Source organism: Vespa velutina, chromosome 2, assembly GCF_912470025.1.
Source record: "Vespa velutina chromosome 2, iVesVel2.1, whole genome shotgun sequence".
Lineage (NCBI taxonomy): Eukaryota > Metazoa > Arthropoda > Insecta > Hymenoptera > Vespidae > Vespa > Vespa velutina.
In genome coordinates, this window is record NC_062189.1 from 387,501 (window position 1) to 409,262 (window position 21,762).

Below are 21,762 nucleotides of genomic sequence, written 5' to 3' on the forward strand. Positions count from 1 at the left end.
GAAACAAAATGAGTGTCTGAACGCGAGGACAGGTGTAAAGTGCGTGTGGGAAAATATAGGTCGGTGTATTGCTATAACGAAAATACCGCGGCATGCATTACTCGAGGACGACATGCACGATGGAAAGTACATGAGGTGCTTGGACGACACGCCACCGCGTGGAATGACATCGCACAAGGAATTGTGCAAGGTCCTGACCGACTGCGTCGCTTGCGTGCAAACGTCGTACAATTGTGTTTGGTGTGGTAAAAGTTGTTCCTACGAAATATGTCGGGATAACGCCAATTCACCGGCCACCGAGGCCATCAAGGATTTGGAAAAGTGCGACGCGCACACTGGCGTCGAGTGTCTGCAATTGCACACCTGTCACGCATGTTCGAGCAATCCGCGTTGCATTTGGTCATGGTCGAACGGTCCGGACCGTTGTAAGCCGCAATCTAAGACGCGCGAGGTGAGAAACTTGGTTTCTACAAAATCAAATCGCGGACTTCAACTCGGACTCGATTAAGACGACGATCCTTTAATTTATTTTTATAGATTAGCAGTCTGAACGGAACCATACAAGCTCAGCGCTTAACGATGGAAACTTGTCGAAGTCCATGCGCGGAATATACTTCCTGTAGGAATTGTACAGAATCCGATTGCATTTGGTGTCAGAACGAAGCAAAGTGCGTCGACAAAAATGCATATCCCGCTAGTTTTCCGTACGGCCAATGTCGTGCATGGACAACGATCGAGGCAAGGTGCCGTGCCACTGGAAATGGAAGGGAATGGTGTAGCTTTTATTTATCTTGTTCAGCGTGTAGATCGGATCCTGGTTGTGGGTGGTGCGACGATGGATCCGGTACAGGAAAAGGACAATGTTTGCCTGGCGGGGCTCGTGGTCCAAGCAGTAGGAGTTTAGAAACGTGTTCGTTCGATCATTGGTACTTTACCACGTGTCCAAGTGAGTTTGCAAAATTTATTTCTATTCGTTAATTGCGTTTCGTTAAGAACGATTCTATTATCAATTGTATTTACCTTAGCTTGCCAATGCAACGGTCATAGTAAGTGTCTTCCAAACAGCAGTGTTTGTATTCAACCGTGTGGAAATTTAACTTACGGACAGAATTGTGATAAATGCATTCCCGGTTATTACGGGAGTCCTTTGAACGGGGCAACGTGTCAACGTAAGATATATTACTTTTTTATATAAAATTACAAAACATTCAATTTCGGGTGTAATCTTTATATTGTATTAAATCAATGTTCCAGCGTGCTCCTGTAATAATCAAGGCACACAATGTTCTAGCGAGACTGGTAAATGTTTTTGCACGACCAAAGGCATCGTTGGAGATCATTGCGAGCGATGTGACGTAACGGGTCTTTATTATGGCGATCCTACGAACAAAGGGTCATGTTTCTGTAAGTTCTCTCTACCTTGCCCCCGTCCCTCTCCCCCGCCCCTCCTCCCCCCCCCCCTTTCTCTCTCTCGACGAATTCTTGAGATACATATTTTCTTTTCTTCGCGCGCGCGCACGCGAATGTTTTCAAATTGATTCCTATTGCTTTCAGACGACTTGGCTATTGATTATCAATTTACCTTTAATTTAAGTAAAAAAGAAGATCGGCATTATAGAGCGATCAACTTTAAGAATTCCCCACCGAAAGCTGATATCGATGCCGAGTTTTCTATAACTTGTTCAGTCCTTGCAAAGATGAACGTTACTATTAAAAGACCAAACAGTTTAGAAAAGCCACTTCTTTTGGGTGCCAATTGTACGACAAGCATGTATAAGCATCGCTTTAGCAAGGCGGACTACAATTTTGGTAGCGAAGAGAACAATACGTTAACAACGTTCTATGTATACGTTTATGACTTTCAGCCACCGTTGTGGATTCAGATTTCATTTTCTCAATATTCAAAGTTAAATCTGCAACAATTCTTCATAACTTTTTGCACGTGAGTATCTAAATTTAGAATCATCTCGAAATCTTTACGTTTATCATGTAACACGTAATAAATGATACATGCGAATGATGAAAGTAATGCCATTGGGAATATTTCTTTTTCTATTTCTTTTTTTTTTTTCTTTTTTCTTTTCTTTTTATTTTCTTTTTTTTTCTTTTATAATTTTTTTTTCCAAATTGACTATATGCTTTCTGCTATTGTAAGTCTCAGGCAGTACTTACTTGTAAACTAGAGATTATATGCCACCGCACAGGTGTTTCCTTGCCCTACTTCTAGTAGCCGCGATTTTATGGAAGATCAAACAAAAGTATGACATGTACAGAAGAAGGCAACGACTATTCGTGGAGATGCAACAAATGGCCAACAGGGCCTTTAGTCAAGTACTCGTAGAAATAGAGAGGCGAGACGTCGTCGACAACGATACTGACAGAGGTGACGGTGAATACAACAATTGTCGAAAAAAGAAAAAGGTTGGTGACATTGTTGTTTACTGGTATGAAAGCTTTCTAGAGAGAGAGAGAGAGAGAGAGAGAGAGAGAGAGAGCGAGAGAGAGAGAGAGAGAGAGAGAGAGCGAGAGAGAGAGAGAGAGAGAGAGAGAGAGAGAGAGAGAGTTTTTACAATATTATAATATTTAGGATGCACCTAGTCCGATCGCATTGGAGCCCTGTTCTGGTAACAGAGCAGCAGTCTTATCCTTGCTAGTCAGATTGCCTACCGGTGGTGAGCCGTTTACTCCAGCTGGACAAAGTGCCGGCTTAGCGGTAGCCTCAGCCTTAGTCACATTGGGTAGTCCACGAAGACCTTCCCAGGAATTAACGACGAAGGAACCGAAAAAAACTAGAAAGTCGGCCAGTCAACATCCGGAATCCACTTGTATTTAGCGATAAGCCGAAGAAAGTAGACAAAATGCAAATGTTGCAACGTGACTACGAGCCTTAGAATCGTTTCTGTGATCTTGCCTGTATTAGTGGCAGGACAATCGATTATCTTATAACTATGACAGAGCGACGTAGCAAATGTCAATGTCACACGACCTACGTACATACGTTGTCTGTCGATGACAAATTTTATAAGTGGTCAAAGTTTATTCTATCGTCGAACGAGAAGAATCGAAGCGTCGTTAAAACTTGGCTACGTCTTCATTCAAAGAAAATGAACGAGAAGATAATTTAATCAAGAAAAGAAATGATTTTTGTATTTATCGTCTTACACAAAAATTTTCGGTAAGTAGTATTCATTTTGAAAATTTATTTAAACATTTGGCGCGAGACGGTTTATCAAGTAAGACGATTTCTTCACGAATTTAGATAACTTTTCAAACTGTTTCTCGGATTCATTTATACAGCAAGTAAAACGAGTATCCGCGGTTAAAAAGTTATTTGGATTTTAAATAACGTTTACGAATACTTGCCTTTACTTGCTATAGTTTCAATCAACGATGTATATTCTTGTATATATAGTATTTCTTAGATAACACTATTTTGCTTTTATCGTGAAAGATACAATATAATTGAGAACGTGATTATTTTCTGATTAATAATGTATCGAATCAATTTAGGAGGTAGTTTATATTGCCACACTTTTTACGAATGTGGTAAAATGCGTTTACTCGAAAGGAATATTCATGTTTCACTTATATTTCGTATCTTTTACGTTCATCAAATACATTAACGGCAATAGTATATCATACAGGTAAATATATCATAACTTCCAACATAAACCGGATAAAAATAGTGGATTTTTAATATCATTTTTACTATTATTACCATCATTGCCATCATCGTTATCCTCATCATCGTCGTCGTCGTCGTCGTCGTCGTCGTCGTCGTCGTCGTCGTCGTCGTCGTCGTCGTCGTCGTCGTCGTCGTCGTCGTCGTCGTCGTCGTCGCCTTGTCATCCTTGACGTCGTTATTACAACCATTAATATTATTAAAAAAGGAATTTCTTTTTGTTTTTTGTTTATTTATATATATATATATATATATATATATATATATATATATATATATATATATATATATATATACATAGGGGAACCTTAATAAACTAATTGGAATTAGTTCATAATTTTGACACTGAGAAAAACAGATTTGCCACGAGTGCTTTGAATGTATTAACATATGTTTATATATCGATAGGAATCAAAAATCATGACAAGCAAGAGGATAAATTGTATATTTTCATTTGGGTAGAATGGAAAAGTATTATGGTCTGTAAACGAATGAAAATAATAAGGAATGTGTAACGGTACAAAAGTTACTGTTTATACCATCCTTTTATCCTAAGATATGTGTGAATATTAAATTCTAAATTATTGCAAGCGAATGGAGTTTGCGTTAAGAATGCAAAACTTTGTGTCCTTGTAGATAGAACGATAATTCTTTATCCAGTTTTGTACTTGAGTGGGTTGCGTATTGTGCCAAATCAATTTATCATATTGGTCTAAAGTCGAATAAAAAAGTATAATATTTATTAATATACAAAATTTAGCAGAGAATGTATAAAAAGGAATATGTATAAAGATAAGGGACAGAACAATCCAGGCTAAAACGTATTAATTGACATTAGTTATTTCTTTTTTACAGACGAATATTTCCATGAAATCTTCATGATTTTGTAATTAACTAGGGCATTGCTAATCATTTGTTTTACTTTGTTGGATAAACCAAAGAGAGAAGGTTGTCAATTTTATAATAAGTTATGATCTGGATTGTCTTGTGCTAGAAATTGTTTTTATCTTACAAAGTAAAAATTAGTGCTGGTTTTGTTTCAATCTTCTAACAAACGTTTTCTTCCAATCTTTCAATAATAACATGTACAAATTTTTATTGTCTTTTACTTATTAGCTAGTTGTTTGTATTAAGCAAAATATGATCTCATCTCTGTATTGCTTTTATTTTTACTCGAGCGTTTATTATTCTTTTAGAAAAAATAATGTCCAATTTGACGTTTAATTTCATTCTCGAAAAAAAGAAAAAAAAAGAAAAAAAGAAAAGAAAAAAAAAAGAAAAAGATCTCCAGCACTAAGAAAATACATCTGCAATATTCATTTTGTAATTAATTTGCTGAGAGAAAATATAAAAATTGTTCACGATGCATTTCTCTAAATGGTTAAAATACTCATATATAACTTTCTCTCTTTTTCTATATATATATACATAAACATATATATATATATATATGTATTTGTATATGTGTATATTTTTTTCTATTATTATTTTGTTTAATGGGAATGTTACTTCACAAAGGTGCTGCCAGGAAAGTGTGCGAATAAGATTACGTTCGACACATAATCGTGTAAGTTACTGCAAAGAAGAATGGTGTAAGTCAAAAAATAAAAGTGAAATTGAAATGCAGATATTTGTCTCCCTTTCGATATTCGATCTATATTTATTCGAGCAAGTGCAATTTCCAGTAATTTAATATAAAAACAGAAGCGACTTACATCATTCCTATATTACCTTAGATCTTATACGTTACAAATATTTTACTAGTATTCTCGTATTTTTTTAAGCAACGTAATGCTCTAATGTGTTGTTTTAATATTGCGACTGAATACAAATGTTATCCAGTTTCATTTTTCGACTCATGTTGACCAAGCATTTTTTACTCGACTTAAAGAGTACTACATATATGCGCTTTCAGCCCTGAACTTTTTTTTTCTTTTTAACATCTTTAATATAAATATTATCGTCTGATTACCTTCGACAGGATTGTCCAGATTTTAATTTAAGCTTCTATAAGATTACGTTTCATTTACGTAAACAATGTACCGTCCTACGGATAAGTTGTTCACGTGAAATTTTAATTCTTTTTACTATTATTATTATTATTATTATTATTATTATTATTATTATTATTACTTCGATGAACGAAAATATATATACATATATATACATATATATATATATGTATGTATGTACACACACACACACACACACACACACACACACACACACACACACACATATACATGTAAAAACGTACGTCGTGTTTTCTAAGCAAAACAAATTTCTTCTAATGTTATTAAATGCGTATAATTGTTGAACGTTATGTATGTATATATAAGTACGACGCTTTCTTTTTATGTACTTCGACACATTACTCGAATATTATTTACCATGATTAATTTAGATATTATATTGTTTTAAATATAATTCTGCAAGGAACGATCAATCTGCAATGTTGACTGTTACTCTTCTGGACAAACATTTTACGTATCATTATGTTATTACTGCCAACCCATGTCTTTTATTTATCCACTTCTTTATTGAGTTTTCTCGTGCGCTTGTCTTCTATAAGAGATTAGAGTTCTTGAAAAAGTATGAAAGAAAACCAACAGTCTCTCGGCGAACTTGCTATTTTTAAAATCCTAATTTCCTCAGCGATGTCATACACCATTGTTGTTCATAATCCCGATCGCATAAGGATCTTCGAACAGACATCGTATCTTTTTCTTTTCTTTTCTTTTTATCTTAATTTTCAAATAAAAATGCGTATCGTAGCTTCTCTTTCATCGATAAAAACGATGGCTGGTGGTTGGATCCTATTGCGATTTAAATTCGTCCAAAAAAAGATAATTAAAGAGGATTAAAGAAAGGAGCAATCTTAATACGAGAGAGTTTTCTCTCCCACCCCTTCCCCCCACTCTCTCTCTCTCTCTCTCTCTCTCTCTCTCTCTCTTTCTCTTTCTATATTTAGGAATCAAGGAGCGTTATTCAGTCATAATTCTTCTATTAGTCGGAATTTTTAAGTTTAGCCATATAAATAAATTTAGTTTGGGGTTGGCGAGACGTGTACACACACATTTACAAGAATTTGTAAAGAAGAAGAGGAAAACGATATAACGATATCTTTAATTGTAAGGAAAATAGGATAATTTGTGTACATGCCGTATTAAAGATCTAATTAAAGATCATGACGAAAATTGAAAATGAATAAAGGCCGTAAACGAAATTTACAAAAAAGTAATTGTATACATATATACATATAATATCAATTTGAATTCTTATTTGATGGAATAGACGGAGAAAGAGAGATATGAACAAATACTTAATAATTTAGGTAGATAGGTATATTATACATATTATAAATATATAAATACATATGTGTAACTTGCAACAATTTTTCTAGAACACAATCGAAAATATTTATTTTTATTCAATGCGTAATTGTAAGCGCGCGTTCGCTCGCTCGCGAGAGAGAGAGAGAGAGAGAGAGAGAGAGAGAGAGAGAGAGAGAGAGGGAGAGAGGAGCCTTTGACAAGAAAAAGATTAAAGAAAAAGCCCTTAAAGTCGAGAAAGTAGTATATATGAATGGACCGTGTTACATCTCGACGAACCTTATTGTATATTTACTTCTCGCCTCGAACACGTAAACATACATACATACATACACATACATTTAATAGATACATCGCGTATGTACATATTACATATAAAGAAGGTAATGTAATTTGTATGCAGAATAATTATCATTGCCTTGTTATTATTAATCGCATTGAAGTTTACAAAGATGAAAGGTTCTAAGTGTCAAAGAGATGATGTCTAAAGTATTGAGAACACAGAGCGTCTTACCAAAGTTACTAAAATTAAAATGTAGAGAAAACGTGACAGAGAGCAAGAGAGAGAGAGAGAGAGAGAGAGAGAGAGAGAATGAAAGAAAGAAAGAGAGAAAGAGCGAATGTGGTCACATTTCCGAATCTTTCTAAATAAAAAAATTTAATAATGTAAATATATATAAATAACGAGCGAAAATGATATTTTCTTTGTATTTCGATACTTAGCACCTTTCGCACTTTGCCTTCCTAAAATTGCTTGGAGTAAAAGAAAACATCTCTCCGTTTCGTACTGTATCCAATACCTATATACATAGATACATATGTAATCTTGAATTTGTATGTACATACATAAGTGCGTGAACCCTAGTCACGTTCGGTGACATGTAAGATAAAGGAATGAGACTCTAAACATCCTGAGTAAACGTTTTACCGTTTAAAGAACCATCTATTGCTCGTAAATGAAAGGTCAAAGGAATCCTTGATATGACAATTCGACAAATGTACTCTACGCAATTCTTGGAAAAATAACTCGTAATGTCAAGGCGTACTTTAGCAGAGATAAGATCAGTCGAAAAGATAAAATTCATTCTTAACTTATGAGCGACACTAACAAGAAGGCAGCTGAAATATATTTTATCGTATGGAACGTATACACGGCTTATTCGACGCACGTTATATGGATCTATACACCCACACGCATACACACACACACACACATACACACATATGTCAGGTACACACTTTCTGCACATTATTTCTCATCCGAACGTATATATTCACCTTTAATCTAAGTAATATTCAGCTTTATCTAGTCTTTAAAAAGTGTGCATGGAATTTTTAGTCGTTCGCGGAGTGCCTGTAAATTTGCAGAAGAGATTTTTTTCTCGTCGTTTTATCGAATGCGATTCATTATTCGAATGCCATCGTGCTCATCGTAGCGTTTATCTTTGACATTTTTCCAAGAACCAATAAAATATTAACTGTACGGTACGATCGCCTCTACGATCGTTTTAATTATTGAAAATTATTGCGATGAGAAATGTTTCGTAAACGTACTTTTTCGTTTTGATTCATTCGAATTAATTGAAATATATCGAAAAGACTGGCAAATGGCATTTCTTCGGGGGAGGAACGTAAAAAAAATCGAAAGGACGGAGGAGAAGGATGTCACTTATTATTTAAACGGAGAGATCGCGAGATAATTCGTGTTTCTCTGTATAAACAAATGAAAGATTAGACAAGAAAACTTGAAATTATTAATCGTTTTAATTTTTTGTTAAAGAGAGAGAGAGAGAGAGAGAGAGAGAGAGAGAGAGACACGTTATAATGCGTATAGGGACACATAGGGACAAGAGAAGTACGAGCGTATGTTTAAATAGTGAGTTTGAATGAATGGAGTGAGACATATTGTATTATATTAAATGAAACAAATATTGTTTAAATAAAATTGATATACATAATGGTTAGTATTGTTGTCGATCTTTTCAGGTTCTTCCGTTAACGCGTAGATCACCATCACAACAGTTTTATTTTCCGAAAGCGAGGAAGATGGAAGAAGTAAAAGGTAGTTACGTGACAATCAAATTTATTAATATATGTGATCTCTGATTTATTTTCCTTTTACTCTCTATTAATATTTATAATTAGATAATTCTCTCGTTATTGTTCGTGTTATTATTGACTTTTCCAAAGTACGGAAAGTTTGTTCGAAGTAACATCGATTGCCGCCAAAATTTATGACCAATCGGAAAAACACTTTTTCTCAAGTCGAGAGATGAGAACCATGAAAAATCAAATCACCAACGGCAGTCACCTTCTTTCCAGCATTTTGTCCTTCGTGGACGTTATCTTTTTTACAAATTTCTTTTATTTTTTTTTTTTTTTTTTTTTTTTTTTTTTTTTTTTTTTTTTATTTTACGTTATCGATCGGTAAAAGGGAAAAAGTCGAAATAATAGTGTAATAATGAAAGACGCATCGATGTCTTACCAAAGTAACCTTACTTGGCACGTTAACGGCCGAGATAAGACGCAATAAGGTAGAATAATCAAGATGCTTTCGAGCATAATATCATACTGATGTAAGCATTCTAATTCATCGAATGTGGGTGTACGTATGAAATTCGTAACATTGTATTATATCGTATCACGAGCTTTATTATATCGATTTCTATAAATACATATTCTCTCAAGGACGATCAAAGATTTTTTACGTAGGTGCATAATACATATATATATATACACACACACACATATATATATATATATATATACTTAACATTTTTTTCCTTTCGAAGAGTTAAACGAAACTGTCGGTCGATAATGGCAGAGAACGACGTTATCTTAGGGTCCGCCATCGTATCTTATAACATCGATTTTATTTCGTTTTATCGAAGAACAGATGGCCCATTTGTATCGTCGGTAAGAGGGTTGGGGGGAAGGGGCCGGAACGTAAATAACAAACTCGGTTACCTTACATCGAACGTAAAGTTATTAATTAATAAACGTATATCTTGATTATCCGTAAGAAATATCGTTAAGAGATTCACGAGGCAATCGGGTATCTTTGGTGAATCCAAGGAAGCTTTTCCGCTATGCAATGTAAGCGTTATCGCGTTAATTGGTTTGCGCTTTACATCAACTCGGTAGCGCGTTGCTGCGCGTCCGGATTGAACGTACTTGACACGATATTAAATTCAATTTCCCTTAGATTTGCGTAACAGAAAGCAAGAAGTTCGTATCGAGTGAAGCCCGTTTGGAAATGAAATCGTCATCGTGGTCGTCCCCGTCGTCGTAACGAGGATATATCCATCGTACTCTCACGGCGATCTATATAAATTATTCCCCTTCGATTTTCTTTACGCTTTTTACGTTTACTTTTTCTTTCTTTTCTTCCTTTTCCCTTTTCCTTCCTTCAAAGTATTAATTAACGATTTATATGTTTCAGATGAGCGCAGATTCCATTCGAACGAGCACCATCAGCTGAATTCAACCAACGTAGAAATGTTCCCTTTAAATTCTACGCTCGAGAGCAACTCGAGAGCAACTAAAGAGGAGAGGCAACGAGTTTCGCGTATGTATTACGGTATGGGAATTTTGCAGATTACCCGAAAGACGTAATTCGGATTCGAAAAAGTTTTCGATGCGTTTGCAATGTGCCGTACGAAAAGCGGATTCAAAATTGAAGTGGCTTTGTACCTCTGCATCATCGATATCGGAATCGATACCGATACGTATATATGTATATATATATATATATATATATTTTTTTTTTTTTTTATTATTTGTTCGAGAAACATCTCGACTTTTTCGCGTACACGTACGCGATTATGTCGTATTAATAGGAGATAGTATAAACGAACGTACGAAAAATAATCACCTTACGAACGAAAAAAGATCGGTTTTTTGAAGCGGGCTGGACACGTTGAAGAGTAAAAATAACAAATTAAAGGAGAAAAAGGAAAACGCGTAGAATATTGCCGATAATGCCTTTGTCGAGTCGAAAGTGATAAAATCGTGACACGATTATCCGAGCTTGAAAACTCGATCGACGTGGATTAAAAACGGGTAAGAGGGGAAAACGGGAAATTCTTGAAGCAGCAACGGATCCGGGACGGAATGAATTTACGGTTGAAAATCATAGCAAACAAGAGTGCCGAGTTATCTCGTGGCTGTTTCATCTTTAGCTATATGACTGAACTGTGTTTGTAACGTGGATTTCTATATCTATATATGAATGTATTCTTGGTACGTGTACCGTAGGTGTGCGCGAACGAGCAACGAGATGAAGCTTTTCGAGTTGGATTCGTAAGAGCGATTCAATGATTTCGTTCACTGAAATACGTGTGAATTCGAGCGATGCTCGCTTTAGTACGCAAGAGTGTACTACCGAGAGTAATACACATACGTCTATGTAGAGACGTTCGTATATAACACCAAAAAAAAAAAAAAAAAAGAAAAAAAAAGAAAAAAAAAAAAAAAGAAAAAAGGAAAAAAAAAGCGACAAAAAAATGAAAGTTGTATTGGTAAAATCTGGTCGATTCGCGGAGATACAGCGTCTATAGGAGAGAAAAAGAACGATGTTCCTACGAACAGATGACAGCAACTCGTTACTTTCGACGGATGATAATATGTCGGGGGATATCTTTTGTGTTTCGGCCACTGTGCACGAAAATTTTTTCAGAGGCAAAAACTTTTTCCAATGGTTTCTCCTCCTTTACACACGGCATAAGACCTTATATTTTATAATTATGTTTTCGTGATTCTTTGCTTCTTTTTTTTCTTTTTTTCTTTTTCTACCTTATCCGAATCGATACTTGTACCAACACATACACTTGTACCAACAGACAAAACCTTTATATTACGTTCGAATTTTTAATCTCTTTCGAATAATATTCCCCCTTTATATACCCGGGAACACCTATCTTTGAATATTTTTTCTCATCGATTTTACGCTTCTCATTTTTCCTTTTCATTCTGCTTTTACGCATTTACCTACGATCACGAAGAAAGTTTTGCGTAATAAAGAAGATAATATTATCGTTTGCTTGGCTTTTTCATTGAGAAAATAACTGCCCTATCCCAAGCAATCGTCCTACGCGCGGTGTACGATCGCTCAGACGTTGAAAATAGCCGAAGGCTAAGATATCTCTTACGACCCTCTTTTTTTTCCCGTGATCCCCCTCCGAACGAGCTCGCACGGATGATCGACACTCACTTTTCCTCTGCGTTACAAATTTAAACTCGAACACATTTTTGTTCGTCTGGTTTTCAAAAGAAAACAAAAAAAGAAAGAAAAAAGAAAGAAAAGTAAAGAAAAGAAAAGAAAAGAAAAGGAAAAAGTAAGTCAAGGGATTATTGTCATTTGGCTTCGTAACGAAATCCTCGAGGAATACGTTTATAAAATCGAATTGAGAATGATCTTCGTCTGGTTCACGCGACGTTAAAAAAAAATCTACGACTCGATCTTAAATATCGGTATAGACGTACGGAAAGACGGACTATCGTCGTTTTGGGAAACCGGCCAAAGATCTGGATTTTAATTGTCGAAGTTATTGGGCCGCATTCGCATATAACGGCCACATATCTCCCGACAGTGTGTCCGGTGATTGGAACGAGTAATATCTCTCTCTCTCTCTCTCTCTCTCTCTCTCTCTCCGTCTCCTACCTTAATATCCACCGTGGTTCGACGTTGTCGCGAATAATCTGGTCACGGTGGAACGCGCTATCATTTTTCATAGCAAAATGTCCACTGTCTTTTCGCAAAGGAATAGTAAAAAATCACATGATTCTCCAATACGTTATTCGCGATTTATTATCTCGATTCGAACACTGACACGAAGACGACTATCTTGAAAATGTTCGTCGATAAGTTTTGACGGGTTGCGTGAGTGACTCGAAAAAGAAAAAGAAAAAGAAAAAAAGAAAAAATAAAAGACAAAATAATAAAAAATAAAAGACGAAAGAAAGAAAAAATTCACTTTCGAAATTGCGAAAATCTTGGACTATTAACACAAATTTCATCTCCTCTCGTTTTCTTCTCCCTTTCTCAAAATGAAACGCGATTGGATCGAAATTGCGTATAGATCTGGGACGCTCGTGTTATATTGGATTTTTATTTTTTTTAATTATAAAGAAAAACGTTTTTCAACGTTCTCGAACCGAACGAGAAATACAACCGTTCGCCGTTTATAAGGGAAAAAGTTAATTGAAACGAGCTGTCCGAGCTGTTCTTTCGTTACATAAAAGTAGGATAAGCTAGTTATCGTTCATCTATTCGTTAAGATATATGTTTATAATAATAGCGTTGTACGCGATGTTAACGTTATTGAATTTTGATTTCCAGCGTTTCGTTTAATAGAGCGAAAAGATACGAAGGAAAATAAACGAATCGACGCGTTTAATAATCTTTACGTTCTAATTGTTGTTATATTTTTGAAGGAGCTTTTGAAAGAGCAATAATAGATCGGGCACGATAGGAACGACGTTTCAATTCGTAAAAGCCGATTAAACGCGATGGAAATATTATATTTCGCGTAGCAATTTCAAGAGTTTCCTCTCGTCTCGTCTTTGCAAATTCAACATGGACTCGTGCAAGCTGATCGCATTTGACTCTAAACGCGCCATTTTGCAAAACTCTTTCCGTGAAACCATATAACGAGGCAGCTTATTAAAAGGGGAGGAAGAGAGAGAGAATCGTCAGAGAGCTGGATAATTCGTCGACGCGCAAACTCAAGAAGAGATTTATAGTTGGCATTGACGAGAAAGCCAACTTAGAAATGTTTATTAATTAAAAGTCCGCAATTAATCAAATTCTCTCGAAAAACGAGAGAGCCAATTCTTATTATATGCTCTATGACTCCTTGCTATACTTTATATCGCTTTAAAATTTTTATCTTCTTCTTTTTTCTTTTCTTCTTTTTTTTTTTTTTTTTATTTATTCGCTATTAATTTGGAGAAGCTATCACAAAGATATTCGACGATGAAAAGAGAATAGGAAAGAAACACGGAAGACTTTTAAAACGTTTCGAGGAAAGTAAAATGCGATGTCTCTCTTGATCTTTTTTCTTCCTCTCTTTTTCTCTCGTTCTCGTTCTTTCTCGATATGATTGATCTTTGAAGCGTTGCCTTTCATTTCATCGGCTTCGATATGCCGGGCCGACCTACGACCTATAACACGATATGCGTGGGAAAATGCCTTCGACCTCGCGGAAAGCTACGTATTCCTGTCGGTGCTCGATAAAAAGGGAGCGGACCGCGAAATGGTATCGTTAATTCGTTTTTGTTCCACCTACGAGCGTGTTCTCTTTCTTTCTCTTTCGATCGACCTATCGGACGCTTTCGATCGCTCTTTTCTTTTTTATTACATGAGAATCGCGTGTACCTTTCTAGGCTGATATCGTGTCGTATCTTTAAAAATTTGATTGCCGGCTTTTTTCATCGCACTTTATCAAACGTATTCTCTTTAATCGAGAAAAACCTCAATAGACATTTTGTTCTTTACAATCTGTTTTTTTTTATCTTCTTATTTATTTTTAAAAGTGTGATCCTTGTCTTTCTCTCTTTTTTTTTCTGAGTCACCTTGTATATACAAATAAACGATACCATATTTGAGTAGAAACGGACGATCATCAAATCTCTCTAACTCGTTTTAGTTTCCGTTCGTTTCGGCAGAAAAGACATGGAGTAGCGTGTGAACGAAGAGAATTAATTTACCCGATACATATACATGCATACATATACATATACATATACACATACATATATATATATATATATGTATGTATGTATGTATATTGTACAAAATACTCGAAAATGTTTTCGATTCCTTTGACGTACGTGTGAGTGCATGTGTGTCCGTCTGTCTCTTTAACAGAACGCGTCGCGACGGCAGCGTGAAGCTCTGTCGAGGTAAACAATGTAACACGGAGGGTTGACTTTTTCCGAATCCCTCGTGATAACATTGCTTGCCTACGAGCTGCTTTGATGTAGATATACGTAAACTGTATATTTTCGTGCTATCGTTCGATTGATCGGCCAAATTAAAAGGATTACGAAATAAAACTCGACGCGATTATGCTTTAATCGCATTCATAGTTGAATATTTTTCGGATAATAAAAGTATCCTCGAGTGCATTTCAATTTGCATTTATAAGTATAATACAAATTGTGTTTTCTTTTCTGCTTGTTTCTTTCTTTTCTGTTTCTTTTTTTTTTTCTTTCCCCCCCTTTTTTTTTTTACACGCATGTCTTCTTCGAGTAAGATCACAGAAGAGAGAACATTGAAAGAAACAATCGATTTTTCCGATCGAACGTACGATTTCAAAGGCTCGTCGAGCATGCCGAGAGAATTCGTCCTGCTATTGGCCGAACGGAAAAGAGAATTTTCGCCGGTGAGGCGCGGCAGCGGCGGAAGGAAAGCGGACGGTATGCGTGGCTATGTGTGCGTGCGTGTGCCTGTCGCGCCGTCGATAAAACCCCCTTGACAGTGTCGGCCGATGGCAGTACGACGCCGGCCGTCGTTGCGAGTGGTTCGTTCGTGTCGCGTTTACTTCGAAATACAATTCACACGCTTTTTTTTTCCCTTTTCGCTCGCTTTCCCGCGTTAAAAGCTATCCATCGAACTGATCGTTCGTCAATGGAAAGAAGCAGAGCAATTTTATCTCAAGGATATCGATCGAGAAAAGAAATTTGATGAAAAGTATACAAAAATATCAATCGAATAAAAGGATAATTGGGGAGTGAAGAATTTCTTTTGTTTCTTTCTTTTTTCTTTCTTTTCTGTTGTTATTTTCTTTCTTCGTTTTTGAAAGGAACCAAAAGAGATACTATTATATGGGAGGAAAGCCGTCGAAAGGACAAGGACGATCGAAGTCAAATTATCGAGCGACGTGATTGACAGGATAAAACCGAAGCGAACTGTCGCCCGTTGTTGCTGTAAAATTCTGACGTCAGAGGATCGTCTCTCTACGTCGTTCTCTACGTCGTCCATCGCGCGATCTTTCTTCGCTTAAGGTTAGAGTCCCTATATGTACCTCCCGATCGTTTTCGTAGATAGATCGTTTATTTGTCAAAGACTGCAAATAGAAAGAAAACGAATATTAACGTTAGATTCGTTGATAAGAATCATTACGTTATATACGCCGAGTGCGGTTAAGAGATAAGTTAACGAGCGTTTAATTAGACGAGCGGTTAACCGAACGTAAAGAAAGTAGTACGCTTTGCGAAAATAAAGTTCAGCTGGTTACTGGCGAGGAATGTGACGATGGTGGAGGAGGCGGAGGGCAAAGGGGAGGTTGCCAGAAGGATGGAAGGAAGGAAGGAAGGAAGGAAGGACGATGATACATTAACACCACTCCGAGGCACTCTCTTGGAAAATAATGAGGGAAAGCGCGGTAGAGATACGCGTGTGTATTCGTTCGTTTCGTGTCTCTTCGTCTATTCTGTGTGCATGTGTGCGCGCGCGTGTGTGTGCGTGTGTATATATTTGTGAGTGGGTGGATGAGTTGTATATGACTCGTCGACCGTGCTGGGAATCAGTACTCCGTGTAATTAAATTCATTACGGAAGCGTCGACTTAGTTTTGCCTTTTTGACTTGACCGATGATGCGTCGGATTGCTTGCCTTTACCGCTTTTATTTCTCCTTTATTAGTCGTCTTTCGTACGACTTTTAAAATAAATCGTTTTTACTTTGCGTAAGAGTAAAAACGAAAAAGGAAATTTCTTTTGTTAGATAGGTTCAATAGTGATAGATCGTGCCAGAGAGGAGAAGTACGGGAAGGAGGATTTTACGCGTTTGCAACTTGATTACGACTTGATTTGCACGAAGGCGTGAAGCAATGCGGGCACCCGATTTGGGGTCGAGCACCTCCGCGATTCGATCTAGAACAAGCGTATTACCGTCTCCGAAGATATTTCTGTAAACGATCAGCAATATCGTATTTGTTTGGTGCCAAGAACACGGATGTGAGCTTGTCCACTTCTCGAGACTTTACCTCTATCGTGATATTTTCACGAAGTGAGAAATTTTGGATCTGTCGTATTTTTTTATATGCACACGCACAAATTAGGCACATATAAGAACGACAGAGATCGACGAAGCGACGAAGAAAGAAGAGAGATGTTACGTCTCTTTCATTGTTCCCCGTTGGAAAAGCCGAGAAAGCGCATAGGTTCATTGTCTCTCGATTTTAGCGGCCGACAATGCCGTCCAATTTAATGATCGAAATCTGAAAGCGCAACGGAAGCTTTCTTCTGGCCCTTTCTCGTATTCCCTCTACCCCCCTCCCCCTCCCCCTCCCCCATTGTCGGTGAAAACAATGGAACGATCGTCGACGTGGCTTCTCCAACGTTACTTCTCTCCTTCTAGTCGTCGACGTTTAGTCGTTCGCAAATTGTTTTGCGTGAAAATCAACCCTCTTTGAAGCGACAACGAAACTTTACTTTTTGCGATTACCACTGCGGCACGTTCCAAAATTTATTTACTCTACTCGCATTCGTAAATGTTTGCCCTCTATTTTCACATCGAATGATTTTTCATTCGCGTGCCGTATTTTTATTCTTACCTTAGTCGTCCTTTTGTTTTACAGACAAGTTGCGTGCGTTGCACCGTCGTCTCTTTATTTTAAGATAAACGTCCTCTAAAGATTTAAAATATCTCATCCGATCTTGGCGGGGTACGTTGTATCTCGTTATTATCAAGGGTACTCCGAGCATGAGACATGCTGCATGACAGACAGACAGACAGACAAGTTGAAAAGATTTTTGAAGAAGCCGTGCTATATGATAATAGAAGAGAAAGAGCACAGAAATAGGAAGAAGAAAAGAAAGAAACTTTCAAAGAGATGCGTTCTATAAAGGGGATAAAGAAAAACGATAAATCGTTGTTAAAGAAATTTTTGAGATAACGGCTATTATTATCTCTTATCGATCATCGAATAATAATGAATGCGTTAATTTTTTTTCTCGATTTTCACGTTTGATCTCGCGAACGTTACGCGCTCGAAATTGTTTTTGATATTTTTTACAATCCTGAATAATATTTCTTTTGGATAACTACGATATCTTTTGTTACACGTAAAATCAGTCTTTGTACGGCTAAGGAGATCTCTCGGTAGGATAAAAGATGATCTCCCTTTTCAGAAATTATGGCCGAACCTCGTGATCAGCGATGATGGAAAAACGAGGTTGAAAAAAAATCAAGTGGATCTGGATTTTCTCCTCTCATCATAGTTTCCCGCGAGATACATCCGAATTAAAGGATTTGCCAACGTTAACTTCTATTCTAGTTCGCGTACATATTACATAGAACGAATTCGCGAGTAATTCCACGGTCAGAGTATTTACATTATTTATCTTTCCCTTGGGTTCCAGATGGATTTTCATTTTTCCACGATAGGGAGTTATGCATAAATCAAATTTACATAAATACGTTATCAGTAACCTTTCTTTTTTTTTTTTTTTTTTTTTTTTTTTTTTTTTTTTTTTTTTCGTTTGTTTGTTCCTCGCTTGTAATACCGCTGCCGCATCTTCATAGATAGGACGTACACAGTTGACAGACGCGAGAACCTTACAAAAGTGATTTCGAAAGGATTTGGATATTCAAATTGACCTATCTTCCATTCTCGCGAAACCATTCGTATTGTCGTTCCTGAAAATGTTTTCGGTAGCATATAGAGGATATTACGACGCCCGTATGTGCGGACGTATCGCGTGTACGAGAATGGTAGAAAAAAATGTATTGAATTTTCCCTATAAAGAAAAATATTCAATTTTTCCTTCTCATTACGTACGAGTACGAAAAATTAATCATCGTCCAAGTTTATATCGCCAAGTTTAATGATTTCGAATATATATCGAAATGATAATAATTATACACATACATGTATATATTTTCTTTTCCTTTTTTTTTTGTTTTTTTTTTTGTTTTCTTTCGTTTCTTTTTTTTTTTTTTTTTTTTTTTTTTTTTTTGTTGCACCCTTTTGTTTCAACGTGGCTTTGCCGAGAATAGCGGAATTAGTAGAGTGCAATGAAACGATGTAATTTACAATGGGATTGCATGGTACGTACATAGCTAGGTTGCATTGTGCGCGCCGCGCCAAGTCCGGCGACTTTTTAATCTCCTGATGGAGGTATTCTTTTCGGAACAAATGGCCGTTGCTGTAATTACGAGGATGTCTCTTTGCGCGTTTACCCCTCTAAGTCTAACCATATCGAATGATTCTTCTTTTTAAGCAGAGCCAACGATCTTTTTAATCGCGCGTTGATTGTCGAAATCCCTTTTTCGAAAAAATCGAGAATGAAAAATTTGTAATAGGTTTGTTGCCAGAAGAATAGAAAAGGAAAAAAAGGAAAGAATTTTTAGGCGTTTCTCCCTCGTATCATCGTGTTTTATATGGATCTTCAATGTTCTACTTTTCTCTCTCATTTTATCTCACAAACCCTAGTTCATCCTTTTTACGGAGGAACGTATTACTGTCTTTTTACGTATCTTCAGCTTCCTGTCTCTCTCTCTCTCTCTAATATGTTTCTCTGGTTTCTCTCAGCATCTAAAAAACGTGTCGCCTCTAACGTATATATATATTCGTCGACATCGGCATTGTATACGTGTGTACATGCGCGTACCATACTTGATTACGTATATGTATATGTGTGCGCGAAATAAATAATAAAAAGAGATTTTCTCGGTTGTTACAAAATATCATCCAACGTGAATTTTAATGCCTTTACAAGGCATAATTCAAAAGTTATCGCGAGGCGATATCTTCTTCGGCGTATGGTACGTCCTTAAATGTTGTAAAGATTAACGAGAGAAAACGTACTAGTATCTATTAATCTTTTTGTTGTTTTCTTTTTTATCTCAGTATCGTCGTAGATATTCGTTTCGTTGGTTTCGATCGTGACTGAACTTTTAAGAACACGATCTAACCGTTCGGCCAATTTTGCACGATACGAACGTTCCTTTTTTCATTCTTTTTGTTATTTTCTTTTTTTTTTTGTTAACTTGAAAATCGTGAAAAGAGGCGATCTTGGAATTTTTGCTATCGCAGCATCTTCTTTTCATCGTTACACTGATACGTACGTTCATACATATATATATATATATATATATATGTATATATTTTCCGACACCAAAAGGACCGATTACATCGAAGGGATCGATTTAATAAGGAATTTTCATTAAGAAATCGCAATGTCCAGGCTTGATGTCGTACAAGCCCGTAGGATAAGGACGCTTAAAATCAGCCAAAGAATCGCTTGATGCTCGAACACGAAAGGGTGGGGAAGGGTATCTATCGTGTGAGATCAGAGACAAAAGCTGTTGAAGATAGGACGAACATGACTCACGAACGGATACCCGACGTATTCCTAGAATATATACGTACGTATGTATGCACGTATATATATACGTATGTATGTGTGCGTGTTGTGTGTGTAAGTATATAAGTTCATAGAAAATAGGACCAACCGCTTTTCTCTGGGGGTATGTGTATACTCGATCACGTAAGCGAGACGACGACGGAAACGAAGTATTTCCGAACGGTAAAAGGGTTACATGCGATCTCGCGCGTTGCACGAAAACTTCTCGTTGGCCGTTCCCATCTCTGCCAAAAGATACATATATCATTTTCGAACGATATCGTTGTCGCTCCTGCTCTTTCCATTCATGTCTATATACAACTGAGTAACGGATGAGTCGGCCTTTCTTCAACCAGGAGGAGCTCACAAAGAGATATATATATATATATATATATATATGAAGATAGAAAGAAAGAAGATAAAAATATATCGAGTGTAAATTTAAAAAATTCACGAGATTCTTCCCAAAGGTGGTCGTGTGAAAAGTACGATGATGCTAATGAAAAGATACGTAGATAGAGAGACCACGATCACGTATCGTCGATTTTCTCTTTTCTTTTTTTTGTTCTCTCTCCTCCATTCTTCGCTCCTCTTCCTCTTCCCCTCGATGTACTTTCCTTTTCTTTCTTTTATTTTGATTTAATTAAGCGAAAAACTTTCGCGGATTTAATCCATGACGAATCTAATTTTTTCATTCGAAACGAATGACCAGAGAGAAAAATCATATTCGTCACGTATGCGTTGGCGTATCGTTGACCGTTACTACTGCATTCTGATGTTTGCCTTTGGCGTTTCTACTACTACTACCACCACCATCATCATCAGTATTATTACCGCCAGGAGGGTATTAGAAAGGTCAAACGTTTCGTCATCGAAAATGCGCAAGCATGATACGCGATGTTTAAGACGAAACGTTTCCTTTTCTATCTTTCTTTCATTGCCATTGATAAACTTGCTTGGCAAGTTTGCGTTATCGATCCTTCCCTCGAGACGTAAAACACGAAGGGCTAGGTTCCTACTAAAATTAGGACGAAGATAAAGACTGTCCTTATTATAGACATTTAGAAAATAAAAAGAAGTGAGAAAGGAGGGGAAAAAAGATTTGGGATTTACGGGAAAGAAAACAAATTCTCGTAGCTTCGAATTGACTCTCTCCTCCTCCCCTTTTTATCTCTGGCTCTCTCTCTCTCTCTGTCTATCTATCTTCTTGCTCTCGTTTAGAGAACGAATCGAAGTTCTCGTTGCAGTTACTAATTCGTTATTTTTAGAGTTCTCGATTCGTGCAGAAGAAGCATTGTGATTACGTGATTGATCTACGATACTGTCCGCGACGGAATTGTATAAATAGACATTGGGTATACAAAAACAGAAGTCTCCGCTCGAGTTTCTACTAC

General features: G+C 36.7%; 2 protein-coding genes across 11 annotated transcripts in view; both read left to right on the forward strand.

Moving 5' to 3' along the window:
• LOC124946953 (attractin-like protein 1) overlaps window positions 1-7,711 on the forward strand; it is a 16,876-nt gene extending 9,165 nt beyond the window's left edge. The window contains exons 6-12 of one of the 3 annotated variants that reach the window (XM_047488422.1): window positions 1-451; window positions 538-946; window positions 1,026-1,169; window positions 1,255-1,404; window positions 1,555-1,942; window positions 2,184-2,421; window positions 2,588-7,711. The exon at window positions 1-451 is cut by the window's left edge and continues 30 nt beyond it. In XM_047488422.1, the coding sequence (XP_047344378.1) occupies window positions 1-451; window positions 538-946; window positions 1,026-1,169; window positions 1,255-1,404; window positions 1,555-1,942; window positions 2,184-2,421; window positions 2,588-2,833 (2,026 nt within the window). In that variant the 3' untranslated portion in view covers window positions 2,834-7,711. Of the gene's footprint in view, window positions 452-537; window positions 947-1,025; window positions 1,170-1,254; window positions 1,405-1,554; window positions 1,943-2,183; window positions 2,422-2,587 lie in introns of those variants that run through there. The other 2 variants (XM_047488423.1, XM_047488424.1) reach the window with 2 other exon arrangements.
• Window positions 7,712-9,437: 1,726 nt separating this feature from the next.
• The window catches only part of LOC124946961 (octopamine receptor Oamb), a 52,381-nt gene continuing 40,056 nt past the window's right edge, over window positions 9,438-21,762 (forward strand). For 3 of the 8 annotated variants that reach the window (XM_047488449.1, XM_047488452.1, XM_047488454.1), the window contains exons 1-2: window positions 9,440-9,619; window positions 10,457-10,582. The gene's annotated coding sequence lies outside the window, so the exon portion shown is untranslated. Of the gene's footprint in view, window positions 9,620-10,456; window positions 10,583-15,493; window positions 15,710-15,821; window positions 16,024-16,310; window positions 16,416-21,762 lie in introns of those variants that run through there. The other 5 variants (XM_047488441.1, XM_047488450.1, XM_047488453.1 and 2 more) reach the window with 4 other exon arrangements.